The sequence below is a fragment of the Mirounga angustirostris genome, unplaced genomic scaffold (assembly GCF_029215605.1).
Source record: "Mirounga angustirostris isolate CCGP_5_RB_7025 unplaced genomic scaffold, mMirAng1.0.hap1 SCAF_1, whole genome shotgun sequence".
In the NCBI taxonomy this organism is placed as follows: domain Eukaryota; kingdom Metazoa; phylum Chordata; class Mammalia; order Carnivora; family Phocidae; genus Mirounga; species Mirounga angustirostris.
Window position 1 is genome coordinate 203,649,423 of NW_026991709.1, and position 26,875 is coordinate 203,676,297.

The window sequence follows — 26,875 nt, forward strand, 5'->3', positions numbered from 1 at the left end:
CATACCAGGACCCCCTCATAGGGAGACGAAAACCCCAGTTTGAGAGGCCATGGCTGGGGAAGAGACGAACAGAGGGTGACCATACAAGGGCCATGACCACCACATGGGCACAAGTCACGGGCACCGAGCCACATCGGACTGCAGGGACAAGGACAGGGTCCTCCCGTGGAAGCCCAGGACCTGCCCCCCTAAGTCCCCACCCCCACTGCGGGGCCACTTCTGCGGTGGGGACTTTTCCCTGTAGAAGGGACAGAAGGATGACCTGAACCATCACTGAGTGGATGACAGGTCCCATGCTGCCCTTTGAGGGGCAGTCAGCATGAGGCTGAGCGAGGAAGGTGGTCATTTAGCTGATGTGGGGGAACTGGCCCTCAACCATGCACCCTTGGCTGGCCAAGGGCGTGCAAGGGGTGGAAAGGTGAGACCACTCCCCCGCCCCCAAGCCCTGCCCACCGGCCACTCCCACCCCGCCTGCTCACAGTGTTCTGTCGCAGGAGGGAGAGCCTTCGGAAGGCAATGCTCTCCGCAGCTTCCAGCTGGTTGATCTCCTCCATCTTCACCTTGTACTTCCTCATCTGTTCCTTGATGAGCATCTCCACGCAGCTGTGGAGAAGGTGACCCAGTGTGACTGCCCGCAGGATGGCCAGCGTCAGGGTCTGGCGTCCAGAGGGCACTGGCCAGAGACTAGGGCCTGGGGGCTGAGAGGGAGAGCCCGGGACCAGACAGGGCCACAGACGCAGCCGTGGGCTGCGGCTCCCATCTCCGTGGCAGCGTGCTGTGTGACCTCGTGAGGCTCACTCCACCTTTCTGAGCCTGAGGCCCCGTCTCCACAAGCCTCCCGGTTTGAAGGAGGAAGCACAGCACCGTGGACGGAAGTGAGCCAGCCCCTCCCAGTCCCCCTGCAGGGCGGGGATTGCCCCGCCAAACACGGAAGCCTAGGGGCCCGCAGGAGCTCCGGAGCTCCGTGAGTGGTAAGCATGGAGGGAAGGCCCCTCAGCCCCGACAGAGAGGCAGTCACAACTCAGGGTTTTCCATCATCACAACCACACAAGAAAAAAGGGAGCAAAGAAAGTGCCGGAAGAGGCTGGAAGAAAATCTGTCAACACCACGTGGCTACGCGGGTGTGTCAGGGCCACACAAGAAACCACCTAAGGTGACAGGTTCTTATTTTTATAGCTTGAAGCCTAAACAGTGTCCTCTTGGTCCCTGACGTCTGACGACTTTTGAGCTCATTTGAAGAACTCTGAAAACTTCTGAAGACGGTGCAGGGGGCAGAAGAGACCCCCAGACAGCTGCTTCTTTCCTGACAGCTTTCGCTGCTACCAGAGGCCAAGGATGTCAGGACGCTGGGCCCCCCATCTGCCCCTCGCCCTGCAACCGGAGAAGGCTTTCTCCTTTCCTCTGCGTTCTTCAGCCTCAAAAGCACTTGGCAGGGATGCCCTAGCTGCTGGAGGAGACGTAATGCGGGGGGCGGGGGGGGCTGGCGCCCAGCACTCACGTGGTGACCTTGAGGACGTCCTTCATGCTGGTCAGCGGGTCCGAGTTGTCGGGGCAGCGCAGAAGGCACGGTGCGAAGATGATGGCCAGGGCGCTGGGCGACATGCGGTTCACGTCCTCAAGCAGGGCCACCCTGCGTGGGGAGCGGCAGTTAGGGGCGGCCAGGGAGCCCCCGGACCCGAGGCCCGAGCCTTGCGGTTGCCTCGGGGAAGGGGCCTGGAGGTGAGACAGGGGTGGAACCACCAGAGAAGGCCGGCCCGGGGCACACCGCGGCGGGGCTCTTGATGGGGACCCCCCCCCCCCACCCCACAGAGAGCAGATGGCAGGCACTTGCTTGACAAGGTGGAAGATGAGCCGCTCCAGCGAGTTGTGGTTGGCCTCAGGCAGGTGCTCCAGGACGGCGTAGATGGCGCCCAGCTGCTCCTGCTTCTCCGGCAGCTCTGGGGGGGCCCAGGGCATCAGCTCCCTGTAGGCCTGGCCCTGACACGTCCCCGGGGGCAGGGGCCGGGGGGGGGGGGGCGCTGGGACGGGTGTGTGGCCAGGTGCAGGGCCACGGAGGGGTGCACCTGCGCCAGGCCAGCTGCTTGGGGCCCTGAGGTTCCTCAGCCATGCCTCCCTGCCCGGCCACCGTGTGTGGTGCCAGCCCCAACCGCGGCCACCCGCCTGCCTCGGGCCACCCGCCTGACTCACCCACAGCTCGGAGGAAGTCGCCGTACTGGGCGAAGGTCATGAGGGGCTCAGGCAGCTCTCGAAGCCACTGCTTGAGCACTCCGGTGATGGCATGGATGGGGAAGTTCTCCAGCTTGACGGCTGCGGGGTCTGCGGGCAGGCCGGGCAGGGGCGGGTGAGCACAGGCAGGACCCCCCCCGCCACGTGCCCCCCCGCCCCCGACACCCACCTGTCTGCAGTGCCTGTCGTAGCTCCCGTGTGCGGTTGGCAGCGCCTGACTTGCGGTAGAGACCCTCGGTGTACAGGCCGTGCATCTCCACGTGTTCCAGAAGCTTCTCCAGCACGATGGGCACCGAGGCCTTGTCACTGGTCAGGCTGTCCACGCACACGCCAAAGTGGCCTCGCTCGGCACCTGGCTCGCTCTGCAACACCAGAGGTGGGGGTCAGGCCTCCCGTGTGGGCTCCCTCCCTCCCTGCAGGAGGCTGGGGGCGCCCAGCTGGGGAGGTGGGCTTGCTGGCCGCTGGGCTCCCTCAGGCCTGAGAGCAGCCACAGCTCCCTCAGGGGAGTTGGTCCTGCTCCTGCTGCAGCCCCAGCACTTGGGACCCGGCCTCCCTTGTGCAGAGCTGGAGGCTTCCCTCCACCTGGAGAAGGGAGGAGCAGGGCTGGGGGGTCTGAGATGCACACATAAGCCCAGCCCTGCCTCGGGGGACCTCAAGGGGCTCTGATGACAGAACTGGGGGGTGCTCTGCTCTGGACCAGGCCCTCCTGTCGGCTCCCTGCTCCTACCTGACACCCAACCTTGGCCTCGCACCAAGCACACCCTCTCCTCCCCATCGCTTGGGATGGCCTCCCCCAGGTCTTCTGGAAAGTTCCAGGCCCCGGGGGGTGCTCACCTTGCTCCCGCATGTGTAGGAACAATAGGTCTGAATCTTGTGTACACACTTCTTGTGGCAGGTCATCTTGCACACTAGGAGGTCATGGGGGGGTGTCACAGATGGTGCACAAGGGCCCCGGCCACCCACCAACCAGCTTCTATTTTTTTTTTTTTTTCTCAAAGATTTTATTTATTCATTTGAGACACAGAGATACAGAGAGAGAGAGAGCATGAGCAGTGGGAGAGGCAGAGGGAGAGGAAGAAGCAGACTCCCCAGTGAGTCAGGAGCCCGATGTGGGACTCGATCCCAGGACCCTGGGATCATGACCTGAGCCGAAGGCAGACGCTTAACCATCTGAGCCACCCAGGCGCCCTCTATTTTTTTTTTTAAGATTTTATTTATTTATTTGACAGAGAGAGAGAGAGACAGCGAGAGCAGGAACACAAGCAGCGGGAGCGGGAGAGAGAGAAGCAGGCTGCCCGCCGAGCAGGGAGCCCGATGCGGGGCCCGATCCCAGGACCCTGGAATCATGACCTGAGCCGAAGGCAGACGCTTAACGACTGAGCCACCCAGGTGCCCCTCGACCAACGGGCTTCTAAACTTGAGACATATGAATTTCTACCCCAATTCCCAGGCAAGGAAGCCATGTGGGTAGACGTTCACAGCGGGTGACTGTCAGTGGCCTCAGAGTCTGGCCAATGGGACAGGAACAGGGGTTTGGGGGGTCATGCTTGAGAGAGAAAGCTAGCTGAGACCAAAAAGGAGGGGGCATCCAGTGTCCTTGTCTCAGGGCGGTGACAAGTGCCCGAGTATTTGTGATGGACACGGTGGGGATACACAGGGACTGAAGAGACAGCACATCCTGGGCGGAAGAGAGACAGGCCCGGCCGATCGTGGCAGGGACACACAACCGCCAGAGACCTGACTGACCGCGCCCAGGGCCAGACCCTCCCGCCCGCTGGGTGGGCCCGGGCTGCGTCTGTGTCCCAGGGTTCCTCTGGGGCAGACTGGCCTTGCCTGCTCCATGGGGGAGGGACTCCGGGGGTCTAGGGAGGCGTTGGCAGATCAGGCAGCAGGAACAGTGTGCACGTAAGCTGGGAGGGAGGACATGGGGTAATATGCCGAGGTGGGCATGTGGAGGGCAGGCGACAGAGGTGGTGGTGGGGCCTCAGGGCCGGCTGAGAATCAGCATCTGCCCCAGGGTGACAGTGGGAGAACTGAGTGGGTGAGGCGTGGCCAGGGCAGTGTTCCAGAAAGATCCACCCTGTGGCTCGAGTGGAGGCCCTGGTGCACACTGAGGGGTTGGGGACGTGGTGGGGGAGGAGGGGGTGTCATGGAGCATCAGGGGGCATGGTGGGAGGGCCAGGAGCACTCACCGCTGCAGAGCAGGGCCTTGTCCATGAGCCAGATGTAGGAGAGGCACTGCTCACACGACTGCGGGATGCTCACCTGGTAGCTGACGAACACGTGCCCATTGTGCTGCTGGACCTGGGGGGCCGTGGGGGAGGGCGCTGAGTGGCCAGGGCAGACCCCCCCCCCGCACTCTCACCGCGAGGCTGCCCAGCCTGAATGGGCCGAGGTTCACGTTCACGAGCAGGGCTCCCTAGGGCTGGGCGGGAAAACACGCTCCCACACGCGCACGCGCAAATACTCACAGCGCGATCCTGCTTCCGCTTCTTCTTCTGAGCTTTGCTCTGCTGTGAGGGAGTGCACAGGCGAGGTCTGTGAGGGCCCTCGGGGCACCTCCGCCTCCCGCCGCCCACCCCCCCACTGGTGGTCCCTGAAGCGGCACCACCAACCTTGGGCGGCTCGAAGTCATTCTTGGTGTGCCCGCGGGTGAACTCGTCGAGCAGCGACTGGAAAAGGTTGAGGACCAGGTTGGTGTCCTTTTCCCCTCGCTCGGCCGCCAGATTGTTCACGACAATCTGGTAGTTCTCCATCAGGTCCTTGTAGCCAACGTGGATCTTCCCATTCTGCGGGGATGCAGGCATGACCCTCGTGGGACAGACAGATTGGGGGGGCGCCCTGGAGGGGGCATGGGGGGTCCCCACAGGGGCCCTCCCCAGGGCTGGGGACTGCACTTACGGGGACAGAGTACATGGTTTTGAGGTTGCTCCTGAACTTCTCGGTGGCTTCGATGAATAAGCTCTCGATGGGAGTCTTCTGAGAACGCAGGTCATTTATCTGGAGAAGGAGAGAGAGATGCCCTGACTTGGAGTTACCTCCGAGACTTGGCATCTGGCTGCTTGCTGCTCTGGTCTGTCCCAAGTCCTTCCCTGGCTCCTCTGGGATCCCAGGAAAAAAAAATCCAGGCCCTCTGGCTAATCCTGGTCTTTCCAATCCCTTCCGCCCAGGTTTAAACTAAACACCCAACATTTGGGGCTGGATCACACGAGGGGTGTTGAACAGCACCCCTGGCCCCCACCCACCAGTTGCCAGTCGCACTCCCCAGTCATGACAGCCAAAAATGTCTGCAGATGTAGCCAACGGTCCCCTGGGACACAATCATCCCTGGGGCCCCTCCTGCCACCACACACAGGCGCTTAACCCTGAGCCATGCCCCAAATGCATGCCATGGTGACCGATTCACCTCCGCTGTATACACTAAGTGCTCAGTCAGCATCTGCCCTGAGACCCAATGCGTTTTGTAAAAGTGTATTCTAAACAGAATAAGTTCATGGTCAGGGCTGAGCCACAGCGAGTCACCCAGTGGGATGCAGGTGTGTCCAGCGCCCACCTGGCTCCAGGCACTTCCGTTTCCTCCAGTGTGAGAGAAAGTGGGGCAATCATCCCCAGGGGTGCTGGGAGACAACACACAAAGTGTCTTCAAGCAGCAGATTCTGAACATCCTGGGCAGGTACTGCCGGATCAAATGCATCTGCCTGGTGCCCAAGCTGCACGTACTAGGTGCAGGAGAGGACGCTGGGCCAGGCCACAACCCCTTGCCTGAGGCCCTTGGGACAGGAGTGTCCCAGAATCAGGCAGTCCAGATGTAACACTGTTCCACAAGTTCTGGGCAGGCCCTGTAATCAGACCCACTGCCTTTTTTTTTTTTTTAGGTAAGCTGTATGCCCAACAAAGGACTTGAACTCATGACCCTGAGATCAAGAGTCACATGCTCTACCGACGAGCCAGCCAGGCGCCCCAAGACCCACCGCCTTTTCACACGAAATGTAAACATCCACGGTGAGCAACATGAACGTATTCTACAAATGTTCTCCCGTGAGGCCAGGTGGAATTTTGCAGTGAAGTTTGGGAATAAGCGTCTGGTTTCTGGAACGTTCTGTGTTGGAACTGTGCCCCTGGGTGGTGGTGACAACCCTTCTGGGGAGGCCCCGGCCTGACCCTGCATGTCCCCCCAACCCCGTAGTTGCCCCTCGACGACGACCCACCTTGTTGAGCAGGAACTCATCCAGGTACTTGAGCTCATTGGCATTGGTGATCTTGCGGAACACTGATTCTCGCCACTTCTCCGACACTGTGATTTTGCCGATCTTGAGGTTTCGGTTCTTCTTCCCTTTGCCTCCTGGCTCCTTGGCGTGCTTCTCGCCTGCTGGGTGGCGGTGCTGGTGGCTGGAGGCTGGAGGGAGAAGGAGCAGCTGGTGAGGTGGGGTCCGGGGGAGGCAGGGTCCCACACGCAGAGAACCAGGACCCTGCCCTGTTGCAAGCTGGGGTCTGCAGTCAGAAAGCACCCTGGGGTTGGGGGGCGGTATCCGGGACCAGCCCTGAAGCCCTGTGCCCCGTACACATCCCCGGGGACCCTGGCAGCTCTGCCCTCCATCTCTGAGGCTGCCAGCGACCAACCTTCTAGATTTTTTTTGGTGGTGGCAGCTTCCAGCACGGTGAGCCCTGGCGCTGTGTTCTCCGCTTCCTCTACCCCCTCCAGGCTGGATTTTTTATCCTTATTCTTATGCAAGAAAAGTCTTTTAAAAGTGGATCTGCAGGAGAAAGTAAGGGGTTTCATTTAAGCCTCAGGAAGCGACAATGGAAACAAGGCTGAAGGAAAGGTCATCTTACTATAAAGAGAAAAATCACCCTTTGCTTGGTTATCCACGGAAAGAGATGCTACTAAAAATGAAATTGATTTGTGGGAACTGACAGGGGAGTCAGGTGAAAAAACAAGACGCAGAGCAGACATCACAGCGTGACCCCATTTTCATATGAAAAAAAAAAAGAAAGAAATAAAACTACCCTCTGCCCCCTTACGTTGTGTTTATGGGCCCGAGTTTTAGGAAAGAAAATCAGAAGGAACGATTGCCCCATCAGGCACCGAATGGTGGGCCCCCCAAATGATGTGTCTGTGTGCTCATGCTCAGGACCTGTGAGTGTGATCTTATTTGGGAAAAGGGTCTTTGCAGATGTGACTAAGTACTATGCGTCATGCTCTGAATGAATGTCTCCCCTCAAATTTGTATGCTGAAGTCGTACCCCCCATGGGATGGTATTAGGGGGATGATTAGGTCATGGGGGGGAGCCCCCTTGCCCTGCCTGCCACGTGGCGCCCCAGGGAAAAGACACCAGCCGTGAACCAGGAAGTGGCCCCCACCACATATTGCAACTGCTGGTGCCTTGACCTTGAACTTCCAGCCCCCAGAAGATATGTCTAGAGTTTAAGCCACTTAGTCTGTGGTGGTTTTGTTACCGCAGCCTCAAGATGAGGTCATCTTGGATTACCCAGGTGGGCCTTACATCCAGGGACCAACATCCTTATGAGAGAGAAAGAGAACACAGAGGAAAGAGGAAGGTCATGTGAAGATGTAGATGGGGACGAGGGTGATGCAGCCACAAGCCGAGGGTGCCCGGAGCCCCCAGGAACTGGAAGAGGCAAGGAGTGCCCTTTCCTAGAGCCTACCGGGGTGGGGGGGGGCGCCCTACCAACACCCTGATTTCAGACTCCTGGCCGCCAGGACTGTGAGAAGTGAATTCCAGTTGTTGGAAGCCCCTGCTTTGAGTGCTTCGTTTTGGGGGTGGGATGTCCCTGCAGCAGCGAGCACTCTGCAAGCCTGTTCTGGACCTTCCTCAGCCTCCTGTCCCTGTGTTAGGATCGAAGCCCCCCGTCCCATGGCTCATCCTCTGCGTTCTGCGATGGAACCATCTGGAGCACTTCTGCAGGGGTTTTCTAGACCCAGAGCTTTGGCCCAGTTTCTTCTATCCACGGACCCGGGAGGGGTCGCGGAGGTAGGGGGAGCCGGAAGCTGGTTCTTTTTTTTTTTTTTTGACAGAGAGAGACACAGCGAGAGCAGGAACACAAGCGGGGGAGTGGGAGAGGGAGAAGCAGGCTTCCGGCAGAGCAGGGAGCCCGATGTGGGACTCGATCCCAGGACCCTGGGATCATGACCTGAGCCGAAGGCAGACGCTTAACGACTGAGCCACCCAGGCGCCCCGGGAGCTGGTTCTGATGCCATAAAAAGTCAAACGGAAACCATCTACCTGTGGACCCAGAGGAGGTGACCCAGATTGGCTCTAGGCTGCAGTGGGAATCAAGACGCCGGCACGCGGCCCCACCGGCACGTGAGGTCACAACCTGGGCGCCGTGAGGGACCGCTCATCCTAGACTGGGTAAACACCTGCCCGCCTGTGCTTCGTAAATGCCATCAGTCTAGGAGACCAGACTGCCCTGAGCGGGGGGCCCCTGGCAGGGCCCCTGGGCATCCTCTGGTGGTGACCTGAGCCACCTCCAAAGCTCACACTTACTTAGAGTCGGCCTGGTGGCCTGGGGACAGCCCGGAATCTGAGCTGACAGACGTGTCGCCTGACTTCTTCTTCTGAACGGCCGGCTTCTTGGTGCTGGGCTCCCCGTCCACGGTTTCTAAAGAAGGCTACAAGGGAACAGGGCTGGGTAAGCAAAGGCAGGTGGGACTCGCCGGAGGGAAAGCTGCATTTTGGGCAGAGCTGGGGCAGCCAGGGTGGGAGCTGCAGCCTGAAGCTTTACCTGCATCTTGGTCGGGGATGGGGACGGGAGGAGCTTGGAGACGTCGCTCGTGGACAAGGAAATGCGTCTCTCCCTGCGAGATCACAGAAACGTGGCTTTTATTTACAAGGGCGAGTTAGGAGACCTTTTTGGTTGTCCTGACTTGGGGGGCGGGGGCTCGGGCATCTGGTGGGTGGGGAGCAGGGATGGTGGTCCACACTCCACGGTGCATGGCTCAGCGCACCCCCGAGAACGAGCCGGCCACAGGCGTTGGCGTGCCAGGCCAAGAAAGCCCGGTCTGGCAGAAGGCCTGCACCTTCTTCCAGCTCTTCGTCCCTCTGGCCAAGCAGGCCTCTGGGAGGAGGGGCTGGGGACTCGGGGCCACTGGTATGTAGCTAACTAAGGGTCAGGTAGAGTGGGTCAAGAGCTGAGCCCCTTCTTCAGTTCCTGGGTGAAGGTAATCACCCTATTCTCTGATGAGGACACGGAGACCCAGGCAGACTGGGAAGTGGGACGTTGCCCCGAGAGGCTGCCTCCCACAAAGCCAGGGGATTTCTATGTGAACAGAGCTCATTACGGGGCAGGACGAGGACTCCGGATCCCAGCTGGCCCCAGGCTCCGTGGCTCCTGGCAGATGCCAAACCTTCACGTTCCCCTGCCCCTCCTTCCTCGGGAAGGGCACACACCTGGGCTTGGCTCTCAGGCAGGTACAGAGCCACTCACACGTTTCTGGGACACGTGGCACCGCCCGGGGCCTGCTGCCAGGCCTCCGCCCAACCCAGCCTGGCAGCCACGGTGTTCAGACAAGGGAGGGCCCGGGGCTTACTCTGTGGGCGTGAGAGCGGCCCCCACAGCCCTGTGCCGCTCGCTGAGGTCCAGGGACTGGCTCAGCATGGCGCTCGAACTGGCGGCCATCAGTTTCCTGCCCCGCCACAGCTCCACGGCGCTGGCCAGCCGCTCAGAGTCTGCGTCCCGGTACCGCTGGATCTGGGTGGAGCCTCCCGGGCTCTCAGACCTGTCCTGTGCCCTCGGGTCGCCCCCCAGCTTGCTCTTGTCCTTGGGAAGCTCGGGGCTGGTGCTGGGGGCGGGCACACTGACCCTACTGTCCAAGGCTAGGCTGGTTGGCCGTTCCACGTGGCCAGGCGCTGGCTCCCCGCCTTGCAGCATCTTCAGGGTTTCTCCAGAGAGCTGGCTGGCTGGCGCCCCCTGCAGTGGCTCCTCAGGCTGCTTCTTAGAAGCATTCTCTGTCTCTGTCCCCGCGTCTGAAAGGGTTTCATCTTCTCTGGTCTCCTTTCTGTCTTCGGGGAGGCTCTCCTCGTGCTCTAGCATAGTCCTTCCAGAAGGTTCTCTGAGGGCCATCTCTTCCTTACAGGACTGTATGTGTTTGTTTTGGAGCTTCACGTGCTCTAGCCCTCTCTGCCGCCGTGACTCACGCTTCTCCCGGCTGCTGGGCACTTTCTCGTGACTTTCAGCTGCATTTTTCTGGGGTGGGAGAGCCTTCTCTGGGCTGGGGACCTCCTTCTCTGGTTGGGAGCTCTCTGCCAGGGGCTCCTTGCTTGGCCACACCTCGGGTTCCAACGCCAAATGCTCTCTATCCTCCGATGGTTCTGGGTCCTGCCTGGGCATCTGCTCCTGCTCGGCCGCCTGGCCTGGCCCACCCTCTGCCGTTTCCACCCTCAGGGCTTGCTGGGCTTCCCTCTCCTCTCCAGCCTTCTGCTTCTCTGCGACCATCCGGCTGAAGCTGGTGTGAGAAGAGTAAAGGGGCTGGGTTCAGGAATAAAAGTGCGCGCCATCTCCAGAATCCACCCAAGGCATCAGGGACTCCCGTGCCAGCCACAGGCTGGCGGCCAGGCTTTGCCCCTGCCAAGTGGGGTAACCCTGGCCCTCAGAGATGCTTCTGGAAAGGCAGAAACGCCTCAGCTAGGAAAGGGAGATACAGGAGGTGGACCCTTATTGTCATGGCCACCGCTGCCCTGGGTCTCCCTGTTGTGAGAGGGATCTGTCAAAAAAACCCTGAATTCCTTTGGGGTCCCTGGCTGGGTGGATGCTTGAGCTTCATATATAAGCATGGGGTGAGGGGAACCCACCATGGGCTGGTCTTCACAACCTGAACCCTCCACCTCTGAAGCCAGGTGTTTCATCAATGGGCCCAGGGTAGGTGGGTACAGTGAGGGGGGTCCCTGGTGGAGACCAAGTCCCGCCAACAGTGACCTCGGTCTTCGTCTACAGGTGTTGCCCACCAGCCCTGGAGCATCTCTCTGGGGCTGCATGTGCCCGGACGGCCATATTTTTGACAGCCCCTCCCAGCTTCCCTGCATCTAGAATGATGTCCTGGGGGCTCCCCTGGCCAGGAGGTATCTCAGGTAGCTCTCGGGTGAGTGGGATGTTCGGGGCTGGGCCGGGGGGCGGGGGGTTGGGGGAGGGATGGAAGTGGGCTGCTCTGCTCACCTCTTGCGCTGAAGGTGACCCCGGCAGAGGCTCTGCAGGCGGATGATGCTCTGTCTACGGCGCTGGTAGGCCACCCGTTGCCGGTAGCCCCTCCACGCGGCCTGGAGGTACACAGCGGCCTGTGTCCTCTCCAGGGCCCGTCGGACGCGGTAGGACCGCCAGCAGGCCTGGGGGTGGAGTGAGCGTTCAGGGCCTGGGCATGTGTGACCCCGGCTGCCCCTGTCCCTGTCCCTGCAGGGTCTCCGCGGTACCTGGATGGTGATGGCTGCCTGCCTCATCTGCAGAAAGTGCCGGCGTTCTAGCACCATCCGGAACCAGCTCTGCAGGAGCAGGATCTTCCGCACAACCTCCCGATGCAGCGTCTCCTGCAGGGCTTGGCGCTCTGTCTCCTTCAGGAAAACCTGGTGGGGCGTGGGCACAGGAGGGGTCAGCGCAGCCCCCAGAATCCTTGTGCCCCGTAAGTGCGTGAGACAGAGCTGGTATGCTGACTGACCTGACCAAGGGGAGTTTTTTTGGAATATATTGAGAGAATTCTCGTAACATGAAGTTAACCATCGTTAACACAAACAAATCAGGGGCATTTGGTACGTTCACAACATTGTGCAAACATCACTACCATCGAGCTCCAGAACATTTCCATCACCCCGAAGAGAGACCCCATCCCCGTGAGCAGTCACTCCCCCTCCCCTCTCTCCCTCCAGCCCCTGGTAACTGTGATCTGCTTTCTATGGATTTGCCTGTTCTGGAAGCCTCATATACACGGGATCACACACTATGCAGGCTTTTGTGTCCGGCTTCTCTCACTCATCATGCTTTCAAGGTTCACCCATGTCATAGCGTGTAGCAGGGCCGTATAGTAATTCATCGTACGAATGGCCCACAGTTTTGGAATCCATTCATCAGCTGATGGACCGCATGGGCTGCTTCTACCTGCTGCCTATCGTGACTAGTGTCGCTATGGATATGCGCATATAAGGATCTGTTTAAACACCTCGTTTCCAGTTCTTTTGGGTCCATACCCACAAATGAAATTGGTGGGTCACGTGGTAACTAGAGGATTAGCTTGTTGGAGAAGGGTGAAGGGACTTTTCACATCAGATGAAGCCCTAACGGGAGCTGCCCTTAGCCCTCGTTAGACGAGGACAGCGGCTGGTGCCCCAATAGTAAGAAGCAACCAGCACGTACCTAGAGCTAGCTGATAGACGGTGTCCGAAAGGAACACCAGGGAAAGAAGCCTTCTGCCAGACACTAAAAGCTAGCAACTGGCTCCTGAACACCCGGCAGGAACCCTAGGCCATGTGTGAGGATGCGGGAAACGGGAGTGATGCCCGAGCCCCGCCCCTTAGATGCACCCCTTTGCCTTCTGGGAAGAAAGAATGTGCTGGGCCCCAAGAAAGACACTTTCTCAGCAGAGCCCCTTGTCTCTTAGCATGTGGCCCGGGACTTCGGGCCATGGGAGGACCCTATGTGTGGCGGGAGGTGGGGTGCGTGTTTGTGGCCCCCGAGGGGCGGAAGCCCTGACCTTGGTCTTCCCGATCTGGTAGTTCCTCTTGTCCACGTCCATCTTTTCCAACAGGGCAGAAATGACCTCCCTGCAGGGCTGGGTGTTCTTGGGCAGCAGCACCTGGAACTGCTCTGTGAAATCCTGTGTGATTTTGGCCAAGAGAAGAGAATCTCTGAGTGTTTCTGCCACCAGCAAGGATATGGCGCTCCAGTGATTCCCTGGTCGAGCCAAGTTTCCAAAGCTGGAATGGTACTACTGACAAAGCTAGAATCTCAGACTCTCTGAAACAGCTTCAAGCTTCAGAAAGACCACCACACACAGAGCACTGGGTCTTCAGTCACTTGGGGAGTGGCTCTTAAGGGCCTCCTCCCAGGGCTGGCATTGTTGCGGGGTGGCCAGGAAACAGGGCTGCCTTTGGGGGGCTCATGGTCTCTGGCTCATTAGAGAGCTGAATCAGAGCTGGGGATACACAGCTTTTAAGTAAACAGGTCAAATTTTTAAGGACGAAGCATTAGTAAAATACACTGGCATTTCCTCCCATTTCTGTGATTCTGCTTTTCCTATTTATACAGGCTCAGAGAGACGCTATTTCCATTCTGTGGATGAGAAAAAGGGAGGCATGCCATGATGAAGCCGTGTCCCCGAGGCCATATGGGTACAGCTGGATTGGGGACAAGGTGCCACCACCTCTGGCTTCAGGCCCAGTGCTGACTCCCGTGCTCACACCGGCGATGCCAGCTCATGGCATGAGCCAGAGGTTCTCAGGCCAGGCTGGTTTACCACCGGGGACGTGGGGTGATGTCCAGACACATCCAGGGTTCTCCCAACTTGGGAGGGCTGGGTGCTCCTGGCATCGAGACCAGGGATGCTGCTCAACGTCCCATAATGCACAAGGCGGCCCCCACCAGAAGAATGACCAGGTGGCCCCAGGGTCAATGGTGCTGCCATTGAGAAACTGCTCTAGCAGCTTGGTCTTCACTAATTTGAGGTCACCAAAGATCCTTTGCGTTTCTAAAAACCCCAGGGAGCCAGAACCGCTTGCTGCTGGTTGGAGGAATAGAAGAGATGGGTATAAAAGCATCTGTCACGGAAGATGCTCAACAGAGGGCAGAGCTGTGTGGGGATCTGCTCATGTAACTCCCTCTTCCCAGCTTGGCTTGACACCTCTGTATCCTTCTAGGCTTGGCCTGGGCCCAGCCACCTCTTCTGAGGACACTTGCTCCCGGCAACCCCCCCGCCGATGACCAAGAATAATCTGGTATAAATGCCAACAGTGCCGGGGTGGAGAAGCCTTGGCATCAAGTGACCCCCTGGGTTCGTGTTCCAGAGAAGCGCTCGCTCTGACAGCAGGAGGTGGCTGGGCCCCTGCCCTGTCACGACAGCCACGCGCGTGCCGCCTACCTGGAACGTGTACTTGGCGCTGTAGCCCGACCTCCGGATCCGCACTGTCTCCAGCATGCCCGTGTAGCGCAGCTGCTGCAGCACCAGCTCGTCGTCGAAACACAGCTCTTTCTGAAACGGGGTGAGGGCGGTCAGGACACGTGCCTGCCGCTGGACAGCAAAGCGTCAGCGGCTGGGGATGGGGAGCTATGGGACAAGGTCCCGTAGGATTCCGGACACAGGCAGGGTCGGGGAGCACAGGCGGGCCCCAGCCGGTCGGGACTGTCCCCAGCCCGGCAGCTGTGGCCACCCGGAGGATCCGTATTTCCTTGCTCCAGACATTCTTTTTGGATTAAAGAGGTAGGGCTGCTCAGCAGTGGTGCTTAAGGTATTTATCTCTTCTGGAAAAGCTGGCATCTGCTCTGCTCTATTCCCTGGTGTCTGGGACACACGTGCCATTTCCTGCTGGTTGATTTAAGATGATGTGCTGCAAAGAGTTAGTTCTTAAGAGCTCCAATCAAAACCGGTGCTGAGCTCATACCCTGTGCCAGGCTCTGGGGTAAATACTAGGGATTCAGCCAAGAGAAGAATATAAGGTCTGGAGGTGGAAGCCAGGTGCCTATGTGAATGGGGCGGATACTGCCAGGGCCCCCTGGGAAGGGCCAACAGGTGAGGGGACCCTGGACTGAGTCCTGAGGAAGGAATGGGCAGGTAACAGCCAGGTGAAGGCCCAAAGGAGGACTCCGGGTCCTTGCCCAGGAGGAGAGAAGCCACAGAACCTGGTAGGGAGAAGCTGGGCTCTGGATGTTGACAGAGCATCCCAGGAGCAGGAGAAAGGGAAATGGGAAGAGTAGAGGCAAAGGGGGTAGGCCCAGATCCTAACGGTTCTAGCAAAGTCCCCAAGGGGACAGAATGGCCAATGGACCCATGGGGCAAAGGAAACCTGGCAGGGAGGGCTGAGCCCCCACTGGGGCCCCCACTGGTGCTCCATGAGTCTTCCCAGAAATTTTCAGATCAAACGAACAGCAGGCTCTCTGCTTCTGCCATATGACCTCAGCCCCTCCCTTCTGGCACATTTTCTGCACTGGCCGATTTGGAGATGTACTGAAGAGCATGTTTGACCTGTCCCTCCTAGGGCTTCGCTACGTTCCAGATGATGTCCTTGCTCTTGGCGGGCCACCTGGCTGCCCTCACTGCTTCCTGCGAAACCCCCTCCACCTCAGGCTGGCCATTTCCGGTTCCTGGAACCTGTGTGAACACTTGGTTCCTTGAGAGACCTTGGCCTTCACCTCCCCAAGACATGGGAGCTACTCACCTTCTCGGCATTGGAGCGGATGCAGCGGATAAAGAAAGGCTCCGCCTTCCCCAGTGCCTCCAAGAGCTTGTTAAGGGATGTCTGGGGAAAGAGGGAGAGGTCTTGAGCTGGCAAGCCGCTCAGTGGGAGGGGACCCAGGTCACTCGCTGGCATCAGCACTGATATAGGACATGGGAAGCCGTAGCTGGACATTCTGACTAGAGGGTGCACTACCCCTGGGAGCCCCAAAGAGAGCCATAGGGTCCCCAGAGTTAACGGCTGTCCTCTTCCCAGGGTCTCCCAGCTCTTTGTCTCAGTGGGACTGTTGGGGGAGGGTTGGTGGGGCCAGATAAACTCCTTCTGGGGATTTAAAATGCCAGTCAGCCTCAGAAAGAAGCACAGATGCTGTGATTTTGGTCTTCGGCCTGCTGTTTACAAAAAGGATTTGCAGGGGGCGCCTGGGTGGCTCAGTTGGTTAAGCGTCTGCCTTCGGCTCAGGTCATGATCCCAGGGTCCTGGGATTGAGCCCCGCATCGGGCTCCCTGCTTGGCGGGGAGCCTGCTTCCCACTCTCCCTGCCTCTCTGCCTACTTGTGCTATCTCTCTGTCAAATAAATAAATAAAATCTTTTTTTTTTTTTTTAAAGATTTTATTTATTTGACAAAGAGACAGAAAGAGGGAACACAAGCAGGGGGAATGGGAAAGGGAGAAGCAGGCTTCCCATCGAGCAGGGAGCCACCCAGGTGCCCCAATAAATAAAATCTTTTAAAAACAAACTAACTAACTAACAAAACCAAAAAGGATTTACAGGAGCTCCCAGGTGAGGGGATTACAAAAAAAGTCAGGGTGGGCACAAAAGACTCAGACTGAGGAAAAGGGGAAAGGGAAAAAAGGTAATGGCAAGTAAGGGTCAGCAGCAGCCTTTTGGACCCCTTAAAAAAAGTACCTCTGAGCTTCCTGGCAGCCAAGGAAAAAAAGGGAAACATGACCTCACAACACAGTTCAGTGGTCACCTTCATGGGCTCACATTATTTTAACTCAATGATTCACAACAGGGGTGATTTTGCCCCACCCACCAGAGCATGTGGCAATGTCTGGAGACATTTTCGGTTGTCACCCCCGGAGGATGCTACCATGTGTCCCATAACACCCCAGATGGCCCCCGCCATGGAGGATGAGTCAGCCCCAAATGTCAAACAATGCCGAGGGCAGGAAGCACTAGAATAACCATTTGTTGGGTTTGCTATGGCCAGGTCACAAGAGCATCAGGCTGAGTTCGCCCACCCCCCACCCCCGGCCTCTCTGGGCTGCCTACCTGGAACTGGGCGCTGATGCTAGGCGGCTTCTTTTTCTTGTGGAGGTGCAGCAGGGACTTGGTGGTGCGATCGTGAAGAGTCATGCTGATGATGAGCTTCAGGGACTTGGAGTCCAGCAGGTTCTAGGACAGACACATGGGGTCTGGCCTGCCCTCCTGGGGGGCCCAATGGGCACCGGGAGGCATCATAGAGGCCCTGGAGCCAGAACTATGCTCCCGGGGGTGGCAGCTCTTAGGATCAGTCTTGGGACAGTGCTGCTGGAGGGCAGGGGGTGGTGGGCTTGGCAGGAGGCAGGGGCGGCCCCGGGGCTGAGTCTGCGCTGCGCCTCACACATGGCACCAACTTCAGGAGGACTGATTACGGCCTCTTTTGCAGCCCGATGGGCCAGAAGCCGAGAGCTCCAGAGGGCCACCTTCCTCCTGGACATGACTTCTCCAGGGGTGCCAAGCCCCTGACACTTCCGCATGAGCTTCTCCAGAGGATCCCCCCACATTTGCCAACCCTTAGTATCAGCTCACAATAGGAACTAGTGCTGTCCTGTCTCTTGGCCAGACTGGGAGGTTTTTCTCCCTTTTGCACACTTCATAATCCGTCTGCACACTGTATGTGGAGACTAGACAGAGGCTGGGTGCACTTTACCGGAGGCCAGCTATTGGGGTCTCGGCTATTGACCACGCATGGTTGCCCCCTTCCTGGTGGGACTTCCCTGGCTGAAGGGCCTCCTCTCCCAGAAACGCCTGGGAGGTGCTGCATCCCGTTCTGCCCTCCGGAGGTGGCTGGTAGCTAAAGATCCCCAAAGTGGGGGGAGGACAGAAGGGTCCCATTGCCTCTGGGCAGGAAAAGCTCTTTGGTGCAGATCACACTCCGAGACGCCCGTGGGAACAGGCCGAGTCCACCTCCTTGCTCAGTCCTCCCCCTGCCCCGGCCTGCTTTCCCACCTCTTCTTAGGTTCCTCCTGGGAGCTCCCGTCCACATGCTTCCGCAAATAACCCCATCACATGCCCGGCTTCTGGGAAACCCCAAGACTGCTCCAACTCGTTTCCATCAGGGAAATTATTTTTGGAGGGGGGTGGGGGGCAGGGGGCGATGGCGGGAAGAGGAAGGAACTAAAAAGCTGGAGATGTTAAAAGTACCTCCCTCCCCCCACCCCACCCCCTATTTTCCAGAAAGGGAGTTGAGTCAGGCGCTCTCAAGAAAGGCAAAAAGCAAGGTGGCCTTGGGCCGTGTCGCGAATGTTTACCTTTGGAATGAGCTGCTTTTGTTTGATACCTTTACTTTTCCTGTCAAAATATTAAAAATGGTTTTGTGAACAGAAGGAACACAGTGTCTGGATCCGGGTTAGCTGAGCAAGCCGCGCCTCGCGGGTTAGAAGGAGCGAGAGCAGAGAAAGCAGAGTCAGGGCCCACAAGTGCAACGAGGCCGCCGCGCCGCCTCTCCGAGGCCCTGGTGGGCCCACCCGGTGCGTGCGTGGGGCGCTTCTGTGACTGCGCAGGAGCTTCACTGCGCCAGCAGCCGCCCCCGAGGGGACAGGTGCATCTGGCTTGGGGCCGCGGGTCATCGGCCGGGCAGAACGTGCGTCTGTGTGGGGCCAGCCACGGCGGAGCTGACAGGTCTCAAAAAATGACAGTGGACTGCCTCTCGTGGAGCTCGGGGGGACCCAGCACCATTCTGGCGCCTACCAGGTGTCCTCACTCTATTCTCTACACGTTGGGAAATGTCAAGTAGGCCCATAGAGCCGCTTCAGGACCCCCTGGCAGGCCGCGGGGGGCTCTGCCCACACTGGGGCCAAGGAAAAGACAAAGTCGATATTTTGGGTAAGGGAGAGGGCTATGGTCCTCATTCTGACACTTTATGGAATCTTGCAGACAAACAAAAAATTTTTTTAAGCTTGCAGCTTGGGGGCGACCGGGTGGCACAGTCAGTTAATTGGTTGCCTTTGGCTCAGGTCATGATCCCAGGGTCCTGGGATCGAGCCCCATGTCAGGATCCCTGCTCAGCGGGGAGTCTGCTTCTCCCTCTCCCTCTGCCGCTCCCCCCTGCTTGTGCTCTCTCTGTCAAATAAATAAATAAAATCTTAAAAAAAAAAACAAACTTGCAGCTTGGCTCATTTTTAAAACCAGCTGAAGAAAGGCACCTGGGTGGCTCAATCTGTTAAGCGACCAACCCTTGGTTTCGGCTCAGGTCATGATCTCATGGGCTGTGAAATCAAGCCCCGTGTCGGGCTCCGCACTCAGCGGTGAGTCTGCTTGGATTCTCTTCCTCTACCCCTCTCGTGTTTTCTCTTAAATAAATAAATAAAATCTTGAAAAAAAAAACAGCTGAGGAAATGGTGTCCCACAAATCAGCAAGATGCTTGGTTGTGAGGTTCTATGTGTATCATGTTCCATCTTAATCCACATGAGATAGAATAAGGCATAATAAAAATCAATTTGAAAACTGCTTCTCTTGTGGGCATAAGCTCTGAGTGGCGCCCCATCGGCTGAGGCTGCTACCCGCCTGGTGCTACATGCAAGTCATCACTCTTGCTTTGCAGACAGAGGCCGAAAGCTCAGAGCACCTCAGGCCACGTGGCAAGTGAGTGAGAGCGAGACCAGGTCCAAACCCGGTGCGTATGGCTTCTGGGCCCTCCCGCCCACATTCGCACTGTCGTCCAAACAAAGCAGGGCTGTGGATGTGTGTGAAATCAGACACCCTCCTTCCTACAGCTTCTTTATAAGCTCAAAGGGGCAAGGGGCAAGGGGCGGGGGAAAGCAAGCCTTGCTCTGCATGTTTGGGGATGGAAAAAGAGATGCTTTGTGGGAGGAGCGTTCCTGCGAAGCTGCGCGGGGCACTGGGGAGCTGGCAGGGATTTGGGTCATGGGGCAGACGCTGGGGCAGGAGTGTTATGAGGACCAGTTAGCAGAGGCTGGTGTAAGAATGGAACCACAAGACAGCACGTTTGCAGCGGCCAATTCAGCATGACGGGAAGCCCGCAGGCCGGGGTCCTGGGAGCCAGGGGGGCAGGGGGGGGCAGGCGGTCGTTGCACTTGTTGCGGGGAGGGGGTGGGGAGGCGCCACAGCCTTGGGGGGACTCACAGGATGAAGGTGCGGGGTTTCTGGAGCCGACTGAGGGACTGGAGAAGCCTACGGGGGTCCTCACCCTGCCAGGGCAATCCTTTGATGGTCTTGATGATTTGATCATGCAAATCGCTGAGGGGAGGGTGGGGGGGGTGCAGTGACAGGGAGAAGACCGAGTTAGAGCAGCAGGCCCGCCACCTTGGGGTCCCCAGCACGGTCGGGACCATCCCCAGGCCACTGGAACTGAAACATGCAGCTGGGGAGTCTGCACGCCACTGTCTCTCTCCCGCCTGCACCGAGAAGGGGGTTCAGCCAAGAGTGGCCAGCCACCCCATGGAGGCTCCCCCTGCTCTGGGAGGGCCAGGCCTGTTTCAGGCCTGGTTTTGCAACCCAGCATCTCAGATCACTGAAAAAGGCCTCCTCTAGAACAGCCTTCTGGAATCTGTAACAAGCATCGAGGGCTACTGAAAAGAGACCAGAGGGTGCCTGTGGGATGCAGCTCATCAGTTTTTCTGGTTGATTCTGGGGCCACATGTCAAACTCCTTGTCGGCTTCAAGAAAGGCCTCAGGAGGAATGATGGGAACTCACACCGTGGCCCTCCACCGGGGGCGATGCTACCCTCCAGGCGATGTCTGGAGACATTCGTCGTCGTCATGCCTGGGTGGGGGTTGCTGCTGGCATCTGGTGGGTTGAGGCCAGGATGCTGCTCAACCCCTACAGGGCCAGGGACGGTCCCACCACAGAGGGGGAACCCGGCCCAGCGCTGAGGGTGGGGAACCCTAGTTGAAGGAGGGCTTTGCCCCAAAGAATTCAATCTCCTTCACTTCCTTTTGTTCGATCACCACGGGTTCAGGGCTGAGCATACGTCCTAGGCCCAAACTTTGGCACCAATGCGTGAGAACAAGAATGGATCAGAGATGAAAATCAGATGCTCTGGAAGGGACTATTCATGAAGGATGTCTAGATGACAAATGTCCTTATGGGACTTCTAGAAATGAGGCAGCAGTGACTGCAGGGTGAGTCGGGAGGTTCTGGTATGTTCATTTCTTTTAAAAAATCCCTCATTCCAGTTATTTCAAGTACATGTTTAAGCTCTGGGCAGTTGGCCTGGAAAGACCCCGATCGGCAGCCCCTTGTCTGTGTTCCATGCACCATGCCTGAGGGCCTGGACAGCCACACTTACCTCTGCTCCCTCGCCCTCCAGGGAGGCACAGAGCAAAGACAACAGAGGGGTCACATTTCACCTCCATACCCTGAGCGGTCAGCGCAGCGGCCAGAGCTCCGGACAAGGCCCGTGGCCTCAGCCCACGCCCCCTAACCCAGCCAGATCTGGCTAGAGTGTCCCTAGCAGGCCCCAGGGTTCCCCGGCCTGCTGACTCCCACTCCTGGCCCTGGACACCACGCTGAGCGCCTGGGGACAGCAGCTCCTCTTGATGTACCTCCCTGGTCTTGGGTTCGAAGGCCCTTGCTTCTACTTACTTCTTGCTTTCATAGAAAGCAATGATGTCCTCAAAAGCGTTAATATCGAACTCCTCAGAGCCGTCAAATGAGAAATCTAGCATTGAGCAGCTGAAAGGGAGAATCTGTATAAACTAAACACGCTCCTGGAGTGGGACCCGCAGCCTCGGGGCCAGGCCCTGGGGAGACTGGCATCCCTTTAGCAAATGTGGGTCAGGGGCTACATTCAGTCTTTGGGGGAGGGGGACAGGGAACACGCAAACAAATAAAGAGATGCACTCTTTTTCTCTTGTCCCCTTTTGGGTGAAAAAGCGGATTCCAGGAAAACAACACACAGTGCTTTCAGACAAATCACTTTGGTCACTTACCTAGGTGCTAGCTCTACCTCGATACATACATGTTTATGAATCTCTTGAAGAACTTTTGACTATGAAGGACTCAAAAATAAAATGACCTTTTCAAGTTTAAATATTGACTAACTTGCTTCTTGGGAATCTGGAGTATCAAGAAGCTGGGAACTTGGCTGCCACAGGACCTTTGCATGTGCCTCCCCGACTGCTAGCACGCCCTGCCTGCCTTGCCTGGCTCAGCTGGTCTCTTTTCAATACAGCCTGCCTGGCTCTCTCAAGATATCAGAAGTGTCCTTCCTCTGGCTTTGTCATTCCCTTGGAGGTCTGCCCAGTGTGGCCTTTTTTACCCCACCTTCCTGGGAGCGCATGCTGCTCACTGTTATACTCAGTGCAAACTGGGGTATGTGGAAGGCCCTCAGTCATTGCTAGGTGGCCACAAAATACCTCATCATCTTGTGTGCAACGAGGCATATGGTGTTTCTGATAGCAAATGAAGGAACTCAGCCTATGTGCGTTTGGGCCACCCCGGCCTGACTGAAGGAGGAAGTGCTCTTAAATCAAGCCTGTTGCTCGGTGCAACCAGTCAGCGGCTCCCTGGCCCCACTCGCCAATGGCCACGGCCGGCCATGAAAAGAATCCTTTGTAAAGTGAGCCGTCCAACATCTCCCTAATGCAGATGCCTTAGGCCTGACTCTGTGTGCAGAAAAGAGGCAGCCAGATGCCGTTTGTTTCTGGGTCCTTTTGATTCAAGTGGCTGCTGGGTTCCTTATTCAGGTCAACCCCAACCTAGGTGGAGGGTGGAGGGTTTCTGGCATTGTTTTAAATAATACTGCTGTGTACCAGCTTTGGTTCGGACAAATCAAGGTCTCGCTCACCGGTACAGTTTTTCTGATGGGGTGCTGGTTCCTCTCTGCAGCTCTCCCAGGAGACCGCGGACGCCCGGGCTGTCCGTACCTGCTGCAGACATAGAGCGGATGGGAGTTGGAGGCGGGGGCTGCCTGGGGCCTGGAAGGCCTTTGTCTTGGCCACAGAGGCTTCCATCCTGACTTGAACTCATTAAAAAAAAAAAAAAAAAAGACAAAACAGTCTGACACTCAAATTTGGGCAGAGCTGGGAACCGTGAAGGGTTTGATCCTCCCTCCCAAGCAACACTATTTATGCCTACTTCTCATAAAAGCTTTATTCTCCTGGTTCTGCTTTTAATCAAGGCCCTTTGTGAAATGGAGCTCCATGGCCGGTACCTAGAGCCAACCTTGCGGGAGTCACTCAGCCATTCTGGGCCTCAGGTTGTCCTTATGGAAAGCCAGGAACGTGCCTTTCTGCCTTGTGAGGACGAGGACAGTGAATTATATACCCTGGTACAGAAATTCTGTTTGGGACGATCCAAGTTCTGGAGCAACACAGGTGGTGGTCACGCGACACAGTGAATGTGCTCAAGACCACAGAGCTGCACGTTTTAAAATGGACTGAGTATCCCCCTCTCGACGGCGACAGGTGGGCCCCATACCTGCAGCCTTCTCGGCCCTCTCGGCCCTCAGACGCCCGGCCTCCCGCAGCACAGCCATAGCCCGGATGGCGGCCCGCAGCACCGCCCAGCGGAACACGGCCACGGGATCCATGCCGATGAGCTCCCGCACATAGGAGCTGTCACTGCCCCGCAGGAGGGCCACGATGTCGGGCCGCATGTAGTCCATGTTCTTTTCCCGGAAGTCCTGGTGGGGGAAGGAGGTGCGTGGTCACTCGCCAGTGACTGCCAAGGTCCTGGGAGCCAGCCCGGGATGGGCTGCTGGTGGGGTGGGACCCATCGCAACAACAGAGTGGGTCCTGTCCCTGGGGCCTTTGACAGTAAGAGCCGAGGACTTAGGGCTGGGTCTGAGGGCCCCCAGAACCTCGCCGTGCACCATCAATAAAGGAGATGGACCGAGCAGACGCCAGAGGTAAGGAGCCTCCGGGGCATCCACCCTGTCCCTTTCCTGCCTCCCACCCTTGACTGATGATGGCAATGGACAGACACGTACCTTGATCTGGTATTTCACCTTCCCTGCGAAGTGCTGAATGATGAACGCCGGCTCCATGACGGGGGTGCCAAGGAAGTACCTGTTGTCTTCGTGCTGCTGTTTGAACTTGGCCAGCAGGGTCTGGCTCGTGGCATGGGGAAAGCTGGGAAGAGAATTTGGAACTTTTAGCTGCAGGAACAGCGGCGACCACGCGCTCTGCATCCGGGTGCAAGCCCTTGGTGGATGAGGCCCGGGCCTTCGTGGTCGAGGCAAACATTAGGCACAGGCAACACTGGGAACTGGGCCCACTTTGGGCAGCTCCCGGGAATAATCCCAGGATGGGGGCACTTCTGGTCTCAGATCTGTTGTGTATCTGGACGCTGTGTCGTGGTGGGGGGGTCTTGCCCTTGTTCCTCGGTTACAGAGAGGGGCTGGGAGATGAGGACGGAGCAGGGAGGGGGGCCAGGGCAGAAGAAGAGCCCCGTTGTACCTGGCTATTTCTGCCTCCCAGGAAGGAAACGCTGCAGTTGGCTTTGGCACGCCCTGCCTCACCGCAAACATAGGCAGAGAAATGCGCCTGTGACGCCCAACGCCAGGCTCCACAGACTAACAGGGATGGGCTGGTGGAGGGGGAGAATCTGTAGCTACCAAGCACACTGTTTCCAGGGCTGGGAAAGGGTGTGGAGTGAGGAACCTGCTCACTTAGTTGTTGGGATAAATGCCATTTTAACGCACTATTTTAGAAAATCCAGATGAATGCAAAAAAAAAAAAAAAAAAAAAAAAAAATCCACGATGAATAAAAATAGCAAGATTTTAAACAAAGACAGATACAACCCTGCTCAGCCTGGCCCTGCCTCACATTCCTCCTCTGGATCCAGCTCTGGGTTTCCTGGGAGTGATGGTTTAGCCCTTCCTAGCAGCCTGCCTGTTCTCTTATCTCAACATTCTCTACCTGGATCCCAGCTATGAATGGATGTGTCTGTCCCCTGGCTCAGGTGGGGCCTGGGTCTGAGGCAGGAGATGAGCCTGATTCAACCCAGCCCCACAGGGACTTCTGACACAGACAAAGGGCTGATAAAAAGTTGTTGATAGAAAGATGTGTCCACGTCCTGACCCTGAGAACCTATGAGAGTGACCTGATTCAGGTCTTTACGAATGTAATTAGTTAAGATGAGGTCATTGGGGAGGCATTCATCCAGTGCATTGGAATCTTTATGAGAAGAGGAGATGAGACAGAGATAGAAGAGGTGGTGATGTAACCACAGAGGCAGAGACTGGGGTGACGCAGCCACAAGCCACAGAATGCTGGGGGCCCCCAGGAGCTGGAAGAGGCGAAGAAGGACCACCCCCTAAAGCCTCTGGAGGGAGTGCAGCCCTGCCCACACCTGGATTTCAGCCCAGTGATACTGATTTTGCAAGTCTGGCCTCCAGGGCCATGAGAGAATACATTTGTTGTTTAAAGCTGCCTGGGGGCACCTGGGTGGCTCAGTTGGTTAAGCGACTGCCTTCGCTCAGGTCATGATCCCGGAGTCCCGGGATCGAGTCCGGCATCGGGCTCCCTGCTCGGCAGGGAGTCTGCTTCTTCCTCTGACCCTCCCCCCTCTCATGTGCTTTCTCTCTCTCTCTCTCTCTCAAATAAATAAATAAAAATCTTAAAAAAAAAAAAGCTGTCTGTACTTTGTGGTCATTAATGGAGCCGCAGGTTAACAAATTCAGTGAGTGAACTTCAGTGACCGCGGCTGGGTGACCAGGGGTGAGGCACTTCATCCATACCCCTTCCAGCCTTCACGGTGTCCTCTGGACAAGGGGTGCCAGGCTTAGTGGTCAGTGTGGCGTCTGGGCCCCTGATCCCATGTGTTGCCCTTTGCAAGCATGCACCAACCCCGTGCCTAGTTTCTAGACTCAGGCCCCGTGTCCCTTTCTTAACAACTCCCGGGTGTGCGTGTTTCAGAATCAAGTTATCGCATATGTTAATACTTCCGTGATAAATGCTATGTGCCTTTTGCTAACGTGAGGTCAGGATTTGTGGCCAAATGAGTGTGACAAACTCAGAAGTTCTTGGGGATGGTGTGGATTCAGGGTGAGGCTCCAGGGGCTAGGGAACCAGGTTTGCAGGGGGAACTGGGCCGTGGACACTCACTTGCTCTCTTCGTCCAGCAGATAGAAGAGCCCCGTGGGCTTCTTGCTGATGAGATGGATGCAGCCGACATTATCAGTGTAGTCAATGTTGTGCCATGAGATCCCTTCGCTCTGGTACTCCTCCTGCAGGGTTTAGGGGTTAGCTGATAATCTCACTACCTCATGGCTATGTTAACGTTTACACAGCATGCGGTGTATATGAATATATTTATGTATGCACGTACGTATTCATACATACGTGTGTAAATAACAACACATGTTGATATATCAATGGAAATATATTCATAATTATATAAATTAATAACAGGAAAAATTATTAATAACAGGAAACAGTACATGCTTAAGCATCAAACATACAAGATGCTTAAAATCACACTTAATGTGTCCCAGGGGCCAGCAATCTTTCTCTGTGAAGGGCCAGATGGTAAATAAATTAAGCTTTATGAGCTAGATGGTGTCTTGTCACGATTCTGCTGTGGTAGCATGAAAGAGGCCACCGATGATGTATAGACGAGTGGGCGTGGCCACATGCCAATAAAGGTTTATTTACAAAAACGGGTTGTGGGGCCAGACTGGACCTGTGAGCTGCCATTTGCTGGCCCCTGCTCTGGAACCTCAATGTCCAATAATGCAAGTGATATAATGCCATGTAGTGAGCGTGCTCTACGTAACTTCGAATTTTCTATAATAATCAGTTAAAAAGGTAAAAAGAAACAGGTGAAGTTAACTTTAATAATATAGTTAATTTAACCCAATATATCCAAACTATGATCATGTCAACATGTGATTAATGTAAAATGATCAATGAGGAATTTTATATTCTTTTTCTTTTGCATGATGTGTTGGTAATGCACTGTGTTTCACTATTGCCACACAACTCAATGTGGACCAGCCATGCTCCAAGGGCTCAACAGCCAGAAGGAAAGTTTAACAGTAAAATCAGCTAGATATTTATATAAGACCATCATTTTTTTTTTC

At 56.8% G+C, this 26,875-nt stretch overlaps 1 protein-coding gene across 13 annotated transcripts in view; it reads right to left on the reverse strand.

Annotated features, from left to right (window-relative positions):
- MYO9B (myosin IXB) overlaps positions 1-26,875 on the reverse strand; it is an 88,884-nt gene that overhangs the window by 3,036 nt on the left and 58,973 nt on the right. For 5 of the 13 annotated variants that reach the window (XM_045862763.3, XM_064598138.1, XM_064598134.1 and 2 more), the window contains exons 11-39: positions 25,899-26,020; positions 23,779-23,920; positions 23,268-23,472; positions 22,636-22,717; positions 21,432-21,521; positions 19,970-20,083; positions 18,135-18,174; positions 16,894-17,016; positions 15,601-15,681; positions 14,307-14,417; positions 12,924-13,046; positions 11,653-11,802; positions 11,402-11,568; positions 9,780-10,694; positions 8,975-9,047; positions 8,737-8,861; positions 6,847-6,980; positions 6,435-6,622; positions 5,128-5,226; positions 4,842-5,015; positions 4,698-4,739; positions 4,419-4,530; positions 3,061-3,134; positions 2,396-2,588; positions 2,188-2,316; positions 1,832-1,937; positions 1,499-1,630; positions 480-603; positions 6-53 (exon numbers count right to left, since the gene is read on the reverse strand). In XM_045862763.3, coding sequence (XP_045718719.1) covers positions 6-53; positions 480-603; positions 1,499-1,630; positions 1,832-1,937; positions 2,188-2,316; positions 2,396-2,588; positions 3,061-3,134; positions 4,419-4,530; positions 4,698-4,739; positions 4,842-5,015; positions 5,128-5,226; positions 6,435-6,622; positions 6,847-6,980; positions 8,737-8,861; positions 8,975-9,047; positions 9,780-10,694; positions 11,402-11,568; positions 11,653-11,802; positions 12,924-13,046; positions 14,307-14,417; positions 15,601-15,681; positions 16,894-17,016; positions 18,135-18,174; positions 19,970-20,083; positions 21,432-21,521; positions 22,636-22,717; positions 23,268-23,472; positions 23,779-23,920; positions 25,899-26,020 — 4,218 coding nt within the window. The remainder of the gene's footprint in view (positions 1-5; positions 54-479; positions 604-1,498; positions 1,631-1,831; positions 1,938-2,187; positions 2,317-2,395; positions 2,589-3,060; positions 3,135-4,418; positions 4,531-4,697; positions 4,740-4,841; positions 5,016-5,127; positions 5,227-6,434; positions 6,623-6,846; positions 6,981-8,736; positions 8,862-8,974; positions 9,048-9,779; positions 10,695-11,401; positions 11,569-11,652; positions 11,803-12,923; positions 13,047-14,306; positions 14,418-15,600; positions 15,682-16,893; positions 17,017-18,134; positions 18,175-19,969; positions 20,084-21,431; positions 21,522-22,635; positions 22,718-23,267; positions 23,473-23,778; positions 23,921-25,898; positions 26,021-26,875) is intronic. The other 8 variants (XM_064598153.1, XM_064598158.1, XM_064598142.1 and 5 more) reach the window with 7 other exon arrangements.